Source organism: Mus musculus, chromosome 1, assembly GCF_000001635.26.
Source record: "Mus musculus strain C57BL/6J chromosome 1, GRCm38.p6 C57BL/6J".
Lineage (NCBI taxonomy): Eukaryota > Metazoa > Chordata > Mammalia > Rodentia > Muridae > Mus > Mus musculus.
This window is the reverse complement of record NC_000067.6, coordinates 165,564,162-165,583,167: the sequence shown is the minus strand read 5'-3', so window position 1 is coordinate 165,583,167 and position 19,006 is coordinate 165,564,162. Positions and strand designations below refer to the sequence as shown.

Sequence of the window (19,006 nt, the reverse complement as noted above, 5' to 3'; positions counted from 1 at the left end):
GACTTCTTTTCCAGTTTAAATCCCCCTTCCCCCATCATCTTCAGTTGTCTTATTGCTCTAGCTAGGACTTCAAGTACTACACTAAACAGATATGGAGAGAGAGGACAGCTTTGTCTGGTTCCTGATATTGGTGGAATTGCTTTGAGTTTCTCCATTTAAGTTGATGTTGGTTGTGGACTTGCTGTGTGCTTTATGATGTTTACTATGTTGATGTATGGACCCGTATCCATGATCTCACAGTACTTTTATCATGAAGAGTTGTTGCATTTTGTCAAAGGTTTTTTCTGCATCAAATGTGATCATGGAGTATATGTCTTTAAGACTATCTATATGGTAAATTGCATTGATCAATTTACATATGTTGAACCATTCCTGCACCTCTGGGATGAAGCCTACTTGATTATCGTAAATGATTGTACTGTAGACCAGGCTGGCCTCAGACTTAGAAATCTGCCTCCCTCTGCCTCCCAAGTGCTGGGACCAAAGGCCTGCGCCATCGTGCTTGGCTCTCTTTCATCTCTGGTATTCTGTTGGTGAAGCTTGCCTCTATGGTTCCAGTTTGAGTTTCTAAAATTTTCATTTCCAGATTTCTCTCCATTTGGGTTTTCATTATTGATTCTATTTCTACTTTCAGGTCATGACCTGTTTTATTCATTTTCTTCCACTGTTTGTGTTTTCCTAGATTTCCCTAAAGGATTTATTCACTTCCTCTTTAAGGACCTCTGTCATATTCATAAAGGCTGTTTTTAAGGCCTTTTTCTTGTGATTGCGGATATGCTGGTATATTAGAGCCTCTGTGGCAGGACTGCTGGCCTCTAGTGGAGGTATATTGTCCTGGCTGCTATGGCAGTTTTGTGCATCTGGGATTGGGAAGGTTACAATTCTAGGTCCCGATATATGGTCCAGTCTTTGTTGGGTGGGTGTTTTGTTCCTAGGTTTCTGTTGCCCTGAGTGTGATGGGTGTGTGTTGCTTGGTGGGAAATTCCTCTGGGGTTCTGGTAGGTGTGGCCACTGGGGGTCCAGGTAAAATGTGCTTCTGGGGATTGGGTGCTGACACGTAGGAATGGGGATGGCTTGGAGGAAGGCTGGGGGAGGGGACATTCTATCAGGATCTGCTTAGTCCTTGAGAATGGAGGCAGAGAGTGAGAAGAGGCCGGAGCAGGAGGTCTGCTGCAGGGCTGGGGGATTGGATTGGAGGGATGGAGGGGAAAAGCTGCACTTGGCCTGCTTCCTTTTTCTGGGTTGAGCGGCCTGTGGCTTCCCTGGCAATGCCTGCCACAGTCGGGAGGTAAAGCAACAAGGAGGGGAAGGGAGGCTAGGATGGGAAGATGTGTGGGGTCCATTGGAGACAGGGGTGAGGTGGGAGGGAGGCTGCAGCAGGTGTTCCACGGGGCTGGGGAGTGGGGGGTTGGTGTGTGTGGGGGTGGGGGACTGGATTTGAAGGAGCAGGAATGGTGAAGATCTAGTTAGCCTACTTATTTCCTTGGCTGGAATTGTGTCCTAAAAAGTAGCGTGTCACCCTCAAAACCAACCATAATAACCACAAACTCCAAAAAGAGGTGCCAGTCATGGAGTCCAGGATGCAGATGGGTTTCGCACTTTGGAGTTCTTCAGATTGGGAAATATCGACTTTACCGTTGAATATCATTCCACACAGTTCTTATCTAGGGGTATTTTAGGTTCTTTGCCTTAGGGATGCATAACCCATACTATTTATCACTGTTTCTGTTTATAGACAGGGAAGTGAGATAGCAAGTGTGGGGTTATCTTCCAGTCAATTGATAGGCTACAGTGACTTCACACACATAGCTATCCCCAAAGTAAAGGTCCATGGCCACTTCTCACAGACTGCTCTAGAATGAGAGAGGCAACATTCAGTTTACTCTTTGCTGGCTATCCTGGTGATGTACATTTAAAAGATACAGAGATGACTCAGCGGTTAAGACCACTGACAACTCTGTCAGAGGTCCTGAGTTCAATTCCCAGCAACCACTTGGTGGCTCACAACCATCTGTAATGGGATCTGGTTCATTCTTCTAGTGTGTGTCTGAAGACAGCTGCAGTGTCCTCATATTCATAAAAAATAAATAAATCTTAAAAAAAAAGATATAGAAGTGAATGTCAGCATGTTCAGAGGTGTGGGGAGCCGCACTCACATTTGCCATTACAAGATGGCGCTGACAGCTGTGTTCTAAGTAGTAAATAATCTGCACATGTGCAGGGGCAGTTTTCCCGCCATGTGCTCTGCCTTTCTCGTGATGACAACTGGGCCGATGGGCTGCAGCCAATCAGGGAGTGACATGTCCTAGGCGGAGGATAATTCTCCTTAAAAGGGACGGGGTTCTGGCACTCCCCCTCTTCGTCTCTTCGTCTCTTTCTCTTTTCCTCTGCTCTCTTCCTCTCTCTCTCTCTCTCTCTCTCTCTCTCTGCCTCTCTCTCTGCGTCTCTCTGCGTCTCTCTCTCTCTTCCTCTCTGCTTCTCTCTGCCGCGCTTTTCCTCTCTTGCTCCTGAGTAAGCAATAAAGCTTTGCCGCAGAAGATTCTGGTTTGTTGCGTCTTTCCTGGCCGGTTGTGAACGCACGTAAGACAGAGGAGCACTGCCAGGGTGCTGAGGAAGTCTATAGCAGGAGGACCTGGGGGTGTTTAGCTTGGGGAAGAGAAGGTCCAAAAGAATGCGAAAGGTGAGCTCAGGGTATAGAGGGAGCAGGGCCAAGAAGCATGGGGGCTGCAGAGCCAGCTCTAGGTTACAAGCACTGCCCTGCAGAGGATCTGGATGTGACTGGAAGTACCCACAGGGTGGCTCACAACCACCCATAATGCCCTTCCAGGGGATCCGGTGTCCTCATCTGGCCTTCAGGAATCAGGCACGAGGCACGCATGCAGTGAGTTTATATACATGCTGGCCAAATGCTTTTTGTTTTTAAGACAAAGACGAGAGAGAGAGAGAGAGAGAGAGAGAGAGAGAGAGAGAGAGAGAGAGAGAGAGAGAGAGAGAGAGAGGCTGGTTTCCTGGTTGGTGGGTGAGCAGGATGATTTTGCCTGCCACATGACCTCAGTGAAGAATGGTCCTCAAGTTCTTTGTATTTGCATAAAATCAAGTATATACATTTGACAGTAGGGGGAAAAATGGTCTAGAAGGGCAGAGGGGTTTATGGGGGTGGAAGGGAAAGGGAGGTTTAAAGGGGGACTATCGTCAACATACAGTACTTACACAGTACTTACACAGAAAGCTTAATACCCCGTCATCTGTGAAGAGTAGGAAATATAAGACACTGTACTGATGGCGCGTTTGCTTCCTGTGACATCATCAGAAAGGCTTGGTTTCAAAGCTGTTCATCCACGTCTTTTCCAGAGCTCCACCTTATTTGAATCTAACTTTCGTGTTTTCAATGTCTTTACAAAAACATTTTCTCATTATTCAGTATAATAAACATTTTTAAATGTAGCTTTTAAGTTGACAAAAGCTCATTCAATCTTCCAAAGCAACGTGCATTTTGAGATTACCTATATTTTAAAAGCAAACTTTTTTCTTTTTAAAGATTCATTTACTTATTTTTATTATGTATAAAGCAGTCTGCCTGCAAATATGCCTGACGGCCAGAAGAGGGCACCAGATATCACAATAGATGGTTGTAAGCCACCGTGTGGTTGATGGGAATTGAACTCAAAACCTCTGGAAGAGCAGCCAATACAAGGCCCCTCGGACGTCTGAACTCATGTGTGCCCACCACCACTTAATTAAACATAATAAAATACATATTTTAAAGTTAGGCAGGATCTGTATTTTTACTATTGAAAAAGAAATGGGCAACATTACAGTAACTAGAGTGACATTTTTATTTCTAGTCATTTAAAATAAGAAGAAAGTGAGAGGTAGTGGCACATACCTTTAATTCTAACACTCAGGAGGCAGAGGCAGGCAGATCTCTGAGTTTGAGGCCAGTTTGGTCTGTGTAGTGGGTTCCAGGACAGCCAGGGCTGCACAGTGAGACTCTGTCTTAAAACGGCAACACAACAGCAACAAGAAGAAATAAGATGGGGTTATGCAGACAAAACCCATAAAATCAGAATTTCTAACATGTCTGATATTTTGTTTCTATCGTTATTTTTAATATTTTTTATATGGAAAAAACCCCAATCTTGTCAGAAAATGTAAAAAAATTCTATATTGTTACCTAATTTCTTCTGTAATGTGACTTTCCATTTATTCTTCTAAACTCAAAGATCTTAGATTTGTTTAAAGACTCTAGTTTTTTATTTTTATTTACTTATTTATTAATTTTGGGTTTTTCTTTTTTGTTGTTTTAAAGACTATGATTATGTATCATTTTGTTTTGTTTTGTTTAATTTTTATTTATTTATTATATACATATGAGTACACTGTAGCTGTCTTCAAACACACCAGAAGAGGATGTCCATTACAGATGGCTGTGAGCCACCATGTGGTTGCTGGGAATCAAACTCAGAACCTCTGGAAGAGCAGTCAGTGCTCTTAACCACTGAGACATCTCTCCAGCCCAATTTTGGTTTTTTCGAGACAGGGTCTCTTTCTACATAGCCTTAGCTGTCCTGGAACTCACTATGTAGATCAGGTTGGCCTTGTTCTCAGAGATCATCCGCCTGCCTCTGCCTCCTGAGACCTGGAATCAAAGGCATGTGCCACCACACCTGGCCTCCTGTTTTTGTTTGTTTGCTTTTGTTTTTTAATTTTAAAAGTTTATTTATTTTTTGATATGTATGGCTGTTTTGCCTCCATGTATGTTTGTGCGTCACATGCATACCTGGTGCCCTCAGAGACCAGAACTGGACGTTAAATCCCTTGGAATTGGAGTCCCAGACAGTCGTGAGCTGCCTTGTGGGCTCTGGCAATCAAACTCAGGTCCTCTGGAAAAGCAGTCAAGTGCTCTCAACCACTGAGCTGTCTCTCCAGCCCCCAGTACTTCAACTTTAAATAAAATAGTTCATAAAGTACTAATATCTGTAAAAGCAGGGGAAATGCATAATTAATCTATTTTATGTAAATTTTGGTTGTTTAAAATGCCTGTTTCCTCTTCTGCCACCTTTACTTAATTAAGCCAGTCTGTTGTTGGCTATTTTAATTTTTGGTATATTACAATTATGTGATGTAATCATGTCACATTATGTCAAGTACTGAGGATAAAAAGCATCGGATGGTAACGGCTAGAAGGTTTGAGTGATATGATCCAGGCTTCTCTTCTTTACGGCTTTACCTGAATCCTGTTTCAGGCTTTACCTGAAGTTTGTCTCTCCTAAAGACTGATTGATCTATCAGCGAAACAGCCCTGTTTGTATCTGATTCTAGAACCGAGCCTCGATAGCAAGGCTGGAAACTTAGTATTTGGTCCCTGCACGAACAGAGCAAGAGACTTAGTCAACAAGGCCGAGTGTAAATCCAAATTCTTTGAAAGAACCGTATGTCTGGGAGCCCCCTAGAAAGCTGATGGGCTGATCAGACCTTCAGTGCTTGCAGGAGGGAGTTGCAGGTCCACGGCCTAATTATAGTTCATCTTCTGCTATCTTTAGGTCCCTTAAGACCGGTTCCTCTCCCCTCTGCTTTTCATGTGACCAAACATCTTTGTGACTGGCAGGTAAAATCTTTAATATGTTCATAGCAACAGACTACTAACTTCCACCAACAAAATGGTTAAGAATACAGTCAGGCTGGGCAGGGGTGGTGCACACCATTGATTCCATTGCTCTGGAGGCAGAGGAAGGCCGATCTCTGAGGATGAAGCCAACCTACAGAGTGAGTTCCAGGACAGCCGAGGCTACACAGAGAAATCCTATCTCTAAAAAAACAAAACAAAAAAATATTGTCAGATAGCATCTGGGGCTCATTGCAGAGATTTCCCTGGTTTGCACTTTACTGTTTGAAAAGTTCCTTGTTTGCAGATCTCTCTGTTTTGTTCCTAGATTTCATGAACCCAGTACCACATTGGAACCCACCACGTCTGTGTTCCCAGACCATGCTCACCTGTATTTGGCTCCAAACTAAGCTAGCTCTTATCCCTTTTGAGGAGCCTTCTCTAACTTATTTGGTCCTACTGTGTATCGAGATATGGAAACTACAGCAAAAGAGTGAGTGGTCTCATGTCTGATGAGTCCCTCGGTTTCCGGTCCTAGCCTGGCTCCCTCCCAGCATGCATGGTTGTCAGGTTCTGTGGCCAACCTTGTGACTCACAGGAGCCTGTCTCACCTCCTCTGTGAAACCTAGTTATATTATCAAGAGAAAAGACACACAGCCTTGCCTTTATGTCTGGGAAATAAAGATAAACACTATTATATATTAAACTTCTCTCACATGCTTACAAACTTAGAGCATGTAGAAAGATAGCCACATATTTTACTATTAATATTAGATAACTATGATTTCTACTTAAAGCTTTTATTTGTACAGATGTGAGGTGCCTGTGGGGCACCACCATGGCTCCGGAAGCTGGCACAGACAACTTTATTCTTTCTAATCTTGCTGCTTCAGACCTCGACAGAGGCTTGACATTTGCAATCCTGTGCAGCTCCAAGCCGTCATGCACACTGAGGTTGACTCCAGGAAACCATTGAAAAGTTGGGGGGACAGAACCAACTCCACGAACGTTTCCTCTGACCTCCCTGGCGTGCAAATGTGTGTGTGTGTGTGTGTGTGTGTGTGAGAGAGAGAGAGAGAGAGAGAGAGAGAGAGGTAAATTTTAAAATATTTAAATAAGAACTTTCAGACCAACACATTAACTAGAAAGCAGTCAGTTGCAATACAAGGCGTCACATTACCTTGATATTAGTATTTCCCATACTGAGGCAGGAGAATGGGGCTGACTGAGGGGCTGGAACACCTTCCAAGTGAGGTGTTTAGTGATTACTAAACCCAGCTCTCCTGCCGCTACTGCAAAAGCCAGACCATCCGAACATGACCTCTGCCCACTATGCTGCTCACACACACACATACACCCCTGGAGCCCCAATCCTTCCTACATAGCTGCCCTTTGAGCTTCTGAACATTTTCCTGCTCCAACCCAGGGCTCCCCCTGAGGAAGGTCACTATTGCTTACTGAACTCTGCTTCTGCTGGGGCTGCAAGTCACTGCTCAATCCCTTGCTCAGGGACACCAGAACCCCTCCAGCCCCTGATATCGACATGACTAGATTTTGCATGGGCCGAGCCCCACAGGTCAAGCAAACAGCCAGGGGAGGTAAAGGCAGCTGTGCACAGCTAAAAGCAAGCCAGGCTTTGGCCCTGACTGACTTAAGGGAAGAAATCCAGGCATCTGTTCCTAGGTTTGGCCCAGAAGGGTCTGTGGGAACCTGGGCATGCTGGCGGTGCAGAGAGGGCAATAACAGATCATGGGAAGACAGTGGTTCTTACTGCAATCTTTGTTCTCACTCATAATTATTAGAAAGGATTGTCCAGAATGTTAACTCTCATCAGGTACTTGTTCTTTTGAACATCCTGAAGGGTTACCTTGCCTGATACAATTTTATCCCATGATGGAAGACTCAAGACTGTCTGAAGCCATTGATCTCCTGTTAACTCGGAGGCTGAGTACCACCATTCCTGAGAGAAGGAAAGAGAAGAAAGGCGTGGTCAGTACTCTCAGCCTGTGGAAGACCTACTCGATTCCAGGAACGGTAACGCGGCCTTGAGCTTGTTTTGTTTTAGGACAGGGTCTCACTATGCCGCCCTGGCTGGGCTAACCTTGAAGTTAGGCTGATTCTCTTGCCTCTGTGTCTGAAGCTAGAATTATAGGCTTGTACTGCCACACATGGCTTTGGCTTCTTTGAGCTTTTAAAAACAGGGGATCCACAGACAAAGATGAACTTTTCTTCCTTCTTTCTTTGTCTCTTCCTTCTTTCTTCCCTTCCTTCTTCCCTTCCTTCCTTCCTTCCTCTTCCTTCCTTCCTTTCTCCCTCTCTTTCTCCCTCTTTCCTTTCTCTCTCTCTTTCTCTCTTTCTTTCTTCCTTCCTTCCTCTCTCTCTCTCTCTCTCTCTCTTCCTTCCTTCCTTCCTTCCTTCCTTCCTTCCTTCCTTCCTTCCTTCCTTTCCTTCTTCCTTCCATGAATTGGTTCCATGCAACCAAAGCTGCCCTTGAATTCTCTGTGTAACTGAGGCTGACCTTGAACTCCTGATCCCCCTGGCTCCACCTCCCAAGTGTTGGGATAACAGGCAACAAATGACAGAAATGATTTTTGTTTTCTAAATTAGGACTCGGACACATCTTCAAATAAGCATACATAGCTGCCCATCCAGTCTCTTGTTTCACAGCGCTCTGCCGGCTGCTGAGCCTGCAGTTCACCTTTGAAGCACTCAGGTGTAAAAAGAGACACAGGGTGGGAACACATGGAACGCAGATGGAGAGTGGAGGGAACCAGGGAGATGGGGAAACTGTGCTAAGGGGGCTCGAAGGAGGGGGTTCTCTGGAAAAAAAAAACCCTGAAAGCTAAGAAGAAACTCATTAACCCGAGTTATGGATACAGACTCCGTTTTGTTACATTCGGTAATGATTACTGTGGTTGGAGTGTGCATACATTCCCCTACTGTCCACATCTTGGCGGCAAGTCCCTAAGGTATTGGAAGTCAGGGCTTTGGGGGAATAGGTTCTGAGGGCTTTGGGACTTATGTCCTAATACATAAGGGCACGACAGAACAACTTCCCCCCTCCATTCTTTGGACAGGCAAAAAGGAGAGAGACTAGAAATACAGGGAAAATTAAGAGGACACCAGAAAGAAAGGAGGCTCTAACTCCAGAGCAGCAGTTCTCAACCAGTGGGCAGAGACCTCTTTTAGGGGGTTGAGTGACCGTTTTATAAGGGTCACCTAAGGCCATCAGAAAACACAGATCCATTATGATTCATAACAGAAGCAAAATTACAGTTATGAAGTAGCAACAAAAATAACTTTTATGGTTGGGGTCACTATAACATGAGGAGCTGAGTTATGGAATCACAGTATGAGGAAGGCTGAGAACCACTGCTCCCGAGTCTGAAGTCCAGAATGGCCACTCAGTTAACAAAAGGAGCCGCGAAGGTTCCTACATAAAGACTCGCTTCCTGCCCCCTAGAGGTACCTTAAATATGAATACTAAGATAGCAACAATCCCTGCTGCAGATCCTGCAGTAACTTTGTCTCTGGCTTTGCTTCTTCCCTAACTGTGAAGCTGCAGTTTTTTAGAAACCTCAAGAAAAGACCATAAACTTCATTTGCAGTTAGAAAGAAGGAAAGACAGAAAGAGGGAAAGAAGACAGAGAGAAAGACAGACACAGAGAGAGAAAGACAGAGAGAGAGAGAGAGAGAAGGAAGGAAGGAAGGAAGGAAAGAAAGAAAGAAAGAAAGAAAGAAAGGAAGGAAGAAAGGAAGAAAGAAAGAAAGAAAGAAACAAAGAAAGAAACAAAGAAAGAAACAAAGAAAGAAACAAAGAAAGAGATGGAGAGATGGCTCACAGGTAAGAGCACTGACTGCTCTTACAAAGGTCCTGAGTTCACATCCCAGCAACCACATGGTGGCTCACAACCACCCGTAATGAGATCTGACACCCTCTTCTGGCGGGTCTAAAGACAGCTACAGTGTACTAATAATATATAAATATACAGTATAATAATAAATAAATCTTTTTTTAAAAAAAGGAAAGACAGAAAGAGAAAAGTTCTTAATTTCCTCGAGTAAGCCTGGTGACAGACGTGTCACACACAATCCAATACGTCTCCAGGAACCACCTCTGACAACGCAATTTCAGAAGCTACCAGAACCATACAGTATGAAAAGCTCACAGGAAGTTGTGTACGTTATCATTTCCCTAAGCGCTATTAACACCTGTGCTTAAATCTATGTTTAACTCTCTCTCTCTCTCTGTCTGTCTCTCTCTGCCTCTCTCTTTCTCTGTCTCTCTCTTCCTCTGTCTGTCTCTCTCTTTTGAGACAGGGTTTTGCTGTGTAGCCCTGGCTGTCCAGAAACTAACTCTGTAGACCAGGCTGGCCTATGAACTCAGAGACCCGCAAGCCTCTGCCTCTGGAATGCTGGGATTAGAGACACCTGCCTCCACTGCCCGGCTGAGCCTCAAAGTCTTTTCAGCGGACATATAAGAATCCTAGCTTCATTTGAGTGGAGGTCTCTGAAGGGAATTCCTCAGGCAACAGGTGGCAGAGTGGGGCTTCATCTCTGGCTCCTGCTCCTTCTGCCACTGATGGGGCCACAGGCAGAGTTCCTGTCAGTGAGGAACTCACTGTCACTAGATATTGACCTCTAGCACCACAGACTTAGACTTGCAGCCTGCAAAACTATGACCTGTAAACTCCTCAGCAGTGACACAGACTGAGGTATTCTGTGATGGCAGCACAAGTGAACTAAGACAATGACCTCAGATGCCTCCTAAAATCCCCGCTGACAAGTGGGGAGGACGAGCACCCTCCCTCAAACACTCCCCTACCCTCTCCCTTCCCCCACACTGTAGCCTGCTCTCTGAGGGTACTCACCTTGCTCATGCTTAGCCAACATTTCTCCAGCAAATTCCCATGTGTCTCAGAAAGCTCCAAGGCTGTGTTCAGGAAGAAGTCACAGCTGTGCCCGTCTCCCATTAGTATGCAGACATAGGCCATCAGATGGTAGAGCCTCGGGTAGAAGACGGGGCCGGTGGTATTTTGAGCCACAAGGGTCTCCAAGGCCTAGGGAAAACAAACAACAAATCAAACTTGAGGCTGGAAATAGAGATGGCTCTGATGGCCAAGTGCTTTGTCAACATGAGTTCAGTTTCCAGAACCAACATTTAAAAAAGCATGGCAAGCGGCTGGGGAGGTGGCTCAGTGGTTAAGAGCATTGACTGCTCTTCCAGGTGTCCCGAGTTCAAGTCCCAGCTACCACCTGTTGGCTTACAATCATCTGTAATAGGGTCTGATGCCATTTTCTGGTATGTCTGAAGAGATCAATGTACTCACATACATAAATTAAATCAATCAATCAATCAATCAATCAATCAATCTTATTTTTAAAAAGCTTTGTAAGAGCCAGGTGTGGTGGCACAGGCCTTTAATCCCAGCATTTAAGAGACAGAGTCAAGAGGGTCTCTGTGAGTTCCAGGTCAGTGTGGTCTACAGAGCGAGTTCCAGGACAACCAGGATTACATAGAGTCCTGTCTCAAATATATATAAAATAGCCTGGCAAGGTGTCACAAGCTTATAATCCTAGCCTATTACTGAGGTCTATCCCCATAGCTTCCCCAGTAACACACACCACTGGGGACACCACATACTGTACCTGTGGTTTTGCTTGGCTCATGGGAATATTTCCTCAGTTTGTGGGAAGTGACTACAAGACAGTTCACAAAATACTGAAGACTCACCAACAACCTTTGACTTAGACGTTGGCGTACCCTCCAGGTCTTTAGTATCCTTAGGTGTGACAGCTTAGAAGTCAATGTGATCTGAATTCAGTCACATGACTGGGGGGGGGATCACAATTGAGAAGTCTGTCCTAAAATGGACCCTGAAGTAAAATCATTTCGAGAAAGTGGATACCAAAGATCTCAGATGGAGAATTTTGCTGTAAATTTGTCCTTAACTTAAATAGGGCCTGTGAGATGGCTCAGCAGGTGAAAGGCCCTCATCACCAAGCCCTGGGAGGGGAAGAAAGACCTCCACTAGTGTCTTAGGATCTCCTGGGCACCTTGTAGCATGAACAAGCTCTCTCTCTCTCTCTCTCTCTCTCTCTCTCTCACACACACACACACACACACAAATGCACACAATTAATAAATGTGAAAATCTTGAAGTTGGAGGATCATGACCTCTATAGACAGGGAAGGAATCACATGTAAAAGTCTCTTTAAAAAACAGTGCTGTATAAAACAATGTAACCATGAGAAATCACTGAAATTTCTATTTGACAGCAAATCTCAGCAAATGGAGACTCATGGACACATGCAGGAAACTTGAGCAGTGGTATCACCCAGTATGTAAAAACGTACAATCTCTAAATAGTGCAGTTACAAACAGTTTGTGTTTTTTTTTCTTTTTAATTAAAAGTTTTATTACATTTGTGTGTGTGTGTGTGTGTGGTCACATGCACTACAACATATGTGTGCAGGTCAAAGAATGACTCTCAGGGGTTGGTTTTCTACTTCCCCTATGTAGGTCTCATGGATCAAACACTGCTCCTCAGACTTGGCAGCAAGCACCGTTACCTGCTAAGCCATTGCTCCAGCCCTTTTTTCTAACTTTTTAGGAGGGTTGTCTTAAAAATAAAGCTTTTAGCATACGTAAGTACAAATCCTGTAATGAGAAGATAATTAGCCAGGAGGGTGGATAGGAATCCACTGGAGGAGGGATTGTGCTGTAAGCCAGGGAGCAGGCCTCACCTTGAGTATCTCCACCCCACTGTCCTGAGCGTTCTCGGCCTGTTCTTCTATTTGCTTCTGCAAGTGGAGGACTTGCCCTTCCATGTACCTAGAGATCCCTTCGTAGTAAAGAACTGTCGGGGTTCTTCGTGTCACGAGATGCTTAGCTCTGTCGGAAAATTTGTTAAAGTTGTCCCACTCTTGAAGTCTGGCATACCTGCAGCGCCAGGGAAGACAAGTTAAAATCAGTATGGCTCTCAGGATGGGCTGGCTTCCCGACAGATCTCTGTGTATGCCAACTTTCAGTACCTCGGGCCTCTACCTGCCTTCTGTCTGAAACATCGGGATGTTAGGTGACATGGATCCGGGAAAGGATGGAATCCTATGACTCGGGAGGGACAGAGAGCCTGCAGGAGCACACATGGCATGTGGGGTTATCCATGATGCTCCTTTGACTGTAGGAAGTGAGGCAGGTCACACATTTTAGGCTTATAGAAACTGTCCCAGTTGCAAAAAGAGGTGGGCCAGCAGTTATCAGCGCAGCCTGCAGACAAGCCAGTGTCACCTGGGTCCTTTTTAATTGTAGGCACCCTCAGCTTATTATAAATGGGAAGTATTGAAATTATTTACATGATGAGAGAGTTCAGAACGTCAATGGTATGGCCAGCTTCACGTGACATTGTTGTAACCGTGATTTCAATCCACAGACTTTCCAAGAATGTTATCATTGCTAAATAAGAAATAACCCTTGTCATCTAAAACTACGTTGGTGCCTCTGTGTTCTGGGAGAAGAACTTCACCCCAACTTTCACACTGACCACTTGATCTACCCACACTCTCCTTTTGTGCCTGATCCCACAACACTGTGGCTTGCGATGCTTTTCCTGGAGACTTTCTGGAAACATAACCCCACCCTTGGGGACCCCACAGTTTCAGCGGCCCTCCTTTCAAGCAACACTCTGTCAAGGAGCAAAAGAAACTTTCTAAAAGCTTGCCCAGCCATGACTTGCACTTCCGCAGGTCCGACCTCTGCACTCAGGTGGCCACCACTGCAGAGAGAGGCCTACGAGCCAGCTCAGGACAGTAGAAAAGCTGGGTTCTCTTCTTAAATGCAGATTCCCAGGTCTGACCCAGATTATCTGGTCAGTCAGGCTCTGGGAGTGAGGCCAGGAATTTGAGTTAACAAGTCTTCCAGGTGATTCTTATGGCCACTAAGTATGAGCTGTATTGCTCTGGGAGAGAACTGGTACACGGACATCCCAACTAGGAGAGATAGCAATGAGGGATTAGCACAACTGTTAGACTTCAGAGTCTTTGAAAATTAGTTTACGTGGTCATACCAATTTGATATGGAGCCTTAACTGGTCAAGGTAGTCTTTTTTGGATGTTAAGTTCTCCCACATAATTTTATTTTGTGTTTAAGGCAGAGTCTCAGGTAGCCTGGGCTGACGTTAAACTCCTTATCTCCCGACCCTCCTACCTGCTGGACCCAAGTGCTGGGCTCATAGGTGTGAACCACTATGCCCCAGAGTTGAGGAAATTTTTTTTTAATCAAAAGGCATTTCACATTAATTGGGAGTTGCTTGAATTTGAAGTCTTCAATCTCATCACACAGCTTTTACAGAATCATATTAGTATTAGATGACCTGGCCGTGTATAATGTGAGGTGGCAAACAAAACAGGGGTCTCAGGCTAGGAAATAACAGGGAATTTGGTTGCTTTCTGATTTACCTTGAAGATGGCTGTGCTACGTGTACATCTGTACATCTCATGTACATCTGTACATCTCATTCCTTTTTTTTTTGTTTGTTTGGTTTTTTTGTTTTTTGTTTTTTGTTTTTTTTTTTTTTTTTTTTTTTTTTGGTTCTTTTTGGTTTTTCAAGACAGGGCTTCTCTGTATACCCCTGGCTGTCCTGGAACTCACTCTGTAGACCAGGCTGGCCTCGAATTCAGAAATCACCCTGCCTCTGCTTCCCAAGTGCTGGGATTAAAGGCGTGCGCCACCACTGCCCGGCTTACATCTCATTCCTTGAAGGTAGGGTCCTAGCTACAGGGTTACTAAGCTGCGTTTCTTCCTCTGGCCCGAGTGTTCTGTGTGAGAGACTCCAGTGGAGCAAAGGGTCAGGGCTGTCTCCCTGCTCCTCTTGGTTCTCCAATAAGGAGTGCCTTAGTTGGCTGGTGATTTGGGAGGGACCAAGACAAGCACAGATCAGGACATGTGCCTCCTTCATTGTAAGAACCAGTGAAGCTGATTGGTAACATGGCGTTGAGCTGCTCTGCCATGAGACAGAAAGAGGCCTGCCTGGATGGGGAAATCTGTGGCTTCTAGAACTTCCCACTGCAGGGTGGGTGGGTCTAATGTTAGAGCTTAGTGTTAGGCCCTGCAGATATCATGTAGCTCAGACCCTCCAAGGTCATCCTCTCAAAATGATATTTTTCCATCTGTTTAGAATTGGGCAGGTGTATGTGGGCAAGGGGTACTGTTTCTTCAGTGCCCAAACTACAACACTCCACAGAGATAAGTACAGCTGTCCCTCAATAGCCCCTCAGTGCCAGGATGCCCCCATCCAAGAGATACTCGAATTCGCAGGCACTCACAGCTCTTATATAAAATGGTATAGCATTTGCAGACAATACTTCATGCATCTTCCTGCATTACATGTGTTGTTGATAATGTCACCATCTGCACTGTCACCTATGCAAACCGCTGTTACACTTACTGTTTAAGGAATAAGGACAAGGAAGCAGGCTCCACATGTTCAGGACAGTTGCAACTCTTCCCCCACGCCTCATAGCTTCTCTCTTAGGTTCGATGATTCCAGAGATACAAAACTCCTGGCCATCAGGTCACCTATGCTATAAGCTTGGTATTATTGTGACACTAAGACAGACCTACTTTTCTGTCCTTGGCTGACGGCTTCTAGGATGCCTCGGGAGGCCTTCTCTATAAATATTCTCTGGCACCTTTAAGCTGTGTTGGATGCAAACTATGGATATGTGTTCTTTCTTTTAAAGACCGTAGCTGAACAATAGTTCTTCGGGATCTAACTCTCTCACTTTAGACTCTAAATGTTCTGTAGCACATTGTTACCAGACAGCGATGCAGGAGTAAAGTCCCAGGAGGAGTCCGCTCTGGAACTTGAGGATTCTGTTGTCTTCATTGTGGTGTATGAATTCCAAGCATTCTTCAAATGTTCTGTAAATGAAGCCTAGAAAGGAGGGAAACAGAGCGATGTTGCAGCAACGTGGTGTGGGGTTGGGGTGGGTCTTTCAGGCCTTTAGCTCCCAACAGAGTTTCCCACTGTATAGTAATATCTGGTTGCTTTAGTGCTTTAGATACTCAAAGGGTCCCGTGGGTTGCAACAATCACATTGCTGCATTGGCCTGTGTTTCCAGGATCTTAGCTATACCTTGACTTCTTATGGATACGTGGCCCAATTTCATAGAAGAGACCAAATGCCATCAGATTTAATCCAACCTTTCTCAACTCAACTACAAGCCCTGGTAGTCCAGGAATCCCCAGTTTTTCACCCATAGCTCCTGTATGGGTAACAATGTATGTCTCTCCTTTGTTAATCATGAGTGGAGAAAGAACCCCTGGTTGGTCCCTCTGATTTAATAAGGCAGTACTTAAAGGCTGTCAGGAAAGAGCTTGTTTTCCCTGTCACTGCAAGTGAGGATTCTTAAAAATAAGCCATCTAGGGGCTGGAGAGATGGCTCAGTGGATAAGAGCACTGACTGCTCTTCCAAAGGTCCTGAGTTCAAATTCCAGAAACCACATGGTGACTCACAACCACCTTTAATGAGATCTGACGCCCTCTTCTGGTGTCTGAAGGCAGCTACAGTGTACTTACATACAATAATAAATTAAAAAAAAATAAGCCATTGTCTGCAGAGGCTGATTGGCTGATTAGAACTTCAGTGATGCGGGGAAGCTCGGATGTTGCAGGTCCAGAGTTTGAATGTAATTGATCTTTAGCTCCCTAAATAGTCAGCCATTCCTTGTTCACTTCTGTGTTAGGCTCAACGCTCTGTGACTGACACCTTAAAAACTGTTTAGGATGTTTTTAACTTAGCAGACCCCTAGCTTCTACCAACCTGACCTAAAAGCTGAGTGTGGTAGCAGGCAGCATCTGAAGCCTGTAGCTAAGATCTGTCCGGTTTGCTGTAAGTTCTCTCTGATATTCTCACCTATATATTTGAAAAGCACCTTGATTTGTGACTTTCTTTGTAATATTATTATGGAAGAATTCAAGGAGCTGGTTCTGTGCTGGTGGCATGGGATTGTGTTCCTGGACCACTGTCATTCACATTTGGCTCTAGAATAGACACTTCCTTATCCTCTGTGAGGAGAGAGAGAGCTGTGTTTTTCTGTTGGCATCGCCAATAGCGATTAACTCTCATTCTCAATGGGCCAGTCCTTGTAGGCATGTGAAAGCTTTAACACAGCAACACACATTGTCATTGCTAATGTTCATGTTGGAGAATCATGCAACCAAGCTACAGAGGAAGGTCTCATAAAGTTTTAGGTAGATTTACTGTTTTGTGTCAGACTGTGTGCCCGTTAGTTTTCGGACAACTTGATATAAGCTAGTGTCATCTAGGAAGAAGGAGCCTCAATTGAGAATCTGCTTCTATAGGAAGTGATGTGAGTGGGCCTAGCCTACTAGACACAGTGCCACCCCCCGGGTAGGTGGTCCTGGATTGTGGCCAAGAAAGCCACAAGAGCAAGGCAGTAAGCAACACTCCTTCATGGTCTCTGCTTCAGTTAGTGTACAGGTTCCTGACTTGAGCTCCTGTCCTGACTGCAGCCTGCAAGGTGAATGACATCCTTTCCTCTCCAGGTTGCTGTTGGTCATCATGCTTAGTCATAGCAACAAAGACCAAACAAGAACAGAACGGAGTCATGGCTATGAAGCCTGGAGGTCATACGTTGGATATGGTTATCAACATGAAGCTTCTAAGGATAGCCTGAAAAAATTAAATAGTCCCAGTAAAGGGCACATTGTTAAACAATGCAGTGACTATCAACCATCAGAAATTGATCTGACAGCTCAGACCTACAAGGTTCCTCCAGATTTCATTATTCTTTTTCACTGCTCACTCCTCTCCCAGCCCTGAAACAAGGTCTCACTATGTAGCCCTGGTTGTCTTTGAACTTACTATATAGATCAGGATAGTCTTGAACTCATAGAGGTTTGCCTGCCTCTACCTCCCAAGTGCTGGGATTAAAGGTGTGTACCAACATACCCAGCATTCATTGCTTCCTTACAATTTTGGTAATTATTAACCAGCTCCTTGAATCACATCACTAGGCTCTCTCCATCCCTTAACACTAACTAGTTCAAAGTCAAAGTCCAAAGCCCAAGTCCTGAGAGACGCCTCATCACTCCAGTGTGGAGATCCACCCTGATTTCTTTTCATTCCCCAAGCCAGGATAAATTCCACGCGTACCAGAATAAAGCATGATGTCCAAGCAGACGAAATAGAAAAATGCCTTGCTGAAGATGTCCTCTTCTGTTACAGAAAGGTCCCACAACCATCCCAGCACCTGGACCAAATGTTTATATCTGTGCAACAGAGGTGAAGATGTTAAAAGGAGTGAGAAGAAGGGATGGACTTCAGTCCTTGTCTAGTTAGTCCTGGACATGAACAGTAGTTCAGAGCCAAATACAATAGAATACAACCTTAGAATAGGCTTCAAATCTTCCCTTGCCCAGAACTAGAACCTAAGCCTCCAACTGGGTCCTCACCCCAAACTGTTCATATAGGGCTCCTCCATTTTAGGAGGACTAGAGTCTGGCCGATGTGGCCAAGTCTTCATTGCTGTTTGTTTGTGCATGCACAATGCCTTTTCTTTCCCCTTTATCTACCAGAAATGGAGGTCCTATTCCCCGCAATAAGCATAATTGGTTGCCCTCTTGGCCAGAGCAACCAGATTAGAGATGAATACAAAAGAACTCCAGGAGGAGAATTAACAGGGGAAAAGTGATGTTGATGATAAAATGTCAGTTATCAGTTACGGTATCTTCCTTTCCTGTGCCATGGCCAGAGGGAAAAATAAGCCAGAATCCCACAAACAGCTTCCTGCCATAATTAGCTGTGGTTGCCAACCCAGTAGCCTCATTGGAGAGGAAAGCTTTCTGGTTGAGGAACTGCCTAGATCACACTGACCCGTGGGTATGTCTGTGGGGAATTGACTTGATCATTAATTAATGCTGGGAGCCCCAGCCTTGTGGAGGAGGCACCATCTCCAGTTCTAAGAGCTGGTTAGCTTAATCACATACTGGAAAGGGAAACAGAGAGCCAGCCAGCAAGAAGCCATGGTTTCTGTTCCAGTCCCTGCTCGAGTTCCTTGTTCCAAATTTCCTCGAAGATGGACTATGACCTGGAAGTGTAAACACCACCATCCCGCCCCTCCCCACTTTTGGGCAGAGCGCAACAGGAAGGAAAGTCACAGCAACAGGAAGGAAAGTCACAGCAACAGGAAGGAAAGTAGAACCCGAACTTTGGAAAATGCTTTAGGGCAAATACCTGCTTTTCAAGAAAAGAGGTTTACTCAGTCTGCAGAGAACCATCTGGTATTTGTTGGGATTCCGAAGAAGTGACCACATCCTGTGGGCTCGAGAGCCTGGGGAGAAAGCAATCAGGCTGTGTTTGGGGTACTACATGTG

The 19,006-nt window shown here is 44.9% G+C and overlaps 1 protein-coding gene across 6 annotated transcripts in view; it reads right to left on the bottom strand.

Annotated features, from left to right (window-relative positions):
* Positions 1-6,389: 6,389 nt before the first annotated feature.
* Positions 6,390-19,006, bottom strand: part of Adcy10 (adenylate cyclase 10) — a 93,261-nt gene continuing 80,644 nt past the window's right edge. For 3 of the 6 annotated variants that reach the window (XM_017321056.2, XM_006496867.1, XM_011238823.3), the window contains 7 exons: positions 18,867-18,963; positions 17,787-17,902; positions 15,424-15,541; positions 12,354-12,549; positions 10,477-10,665; positions 7,473-7,565; positions 6,390-6,629 (listed from right to left, as the gene is read on the bottom strand). In XM_017321056.2, coding sequence (XP_017176545.1) covers positions 6,546-6,629; positions 7,473-7,565; positions 10,477-10,665; positions 12,354-12,549; positions 15,424-15,541; positions 17,787-17,902; positions 18,867-18,963 — 893 coding nt within the window. In that variant the 3' untranslated portion in view covers positions 6,390-6,545. Of the gene's footprint in view, positions 7,566-10,476; positions 10,666-12,353; positions 12,550-15,423; positions 15,542-17,786; positions 17,903-18,866; positions 18,964-19,006 lie in introns of all 6 variants that reach the window. The other 3 variants (NM_001357427.1, NM_173029.3, XM_017321060.2) reach the window with 2 other exon arrangements.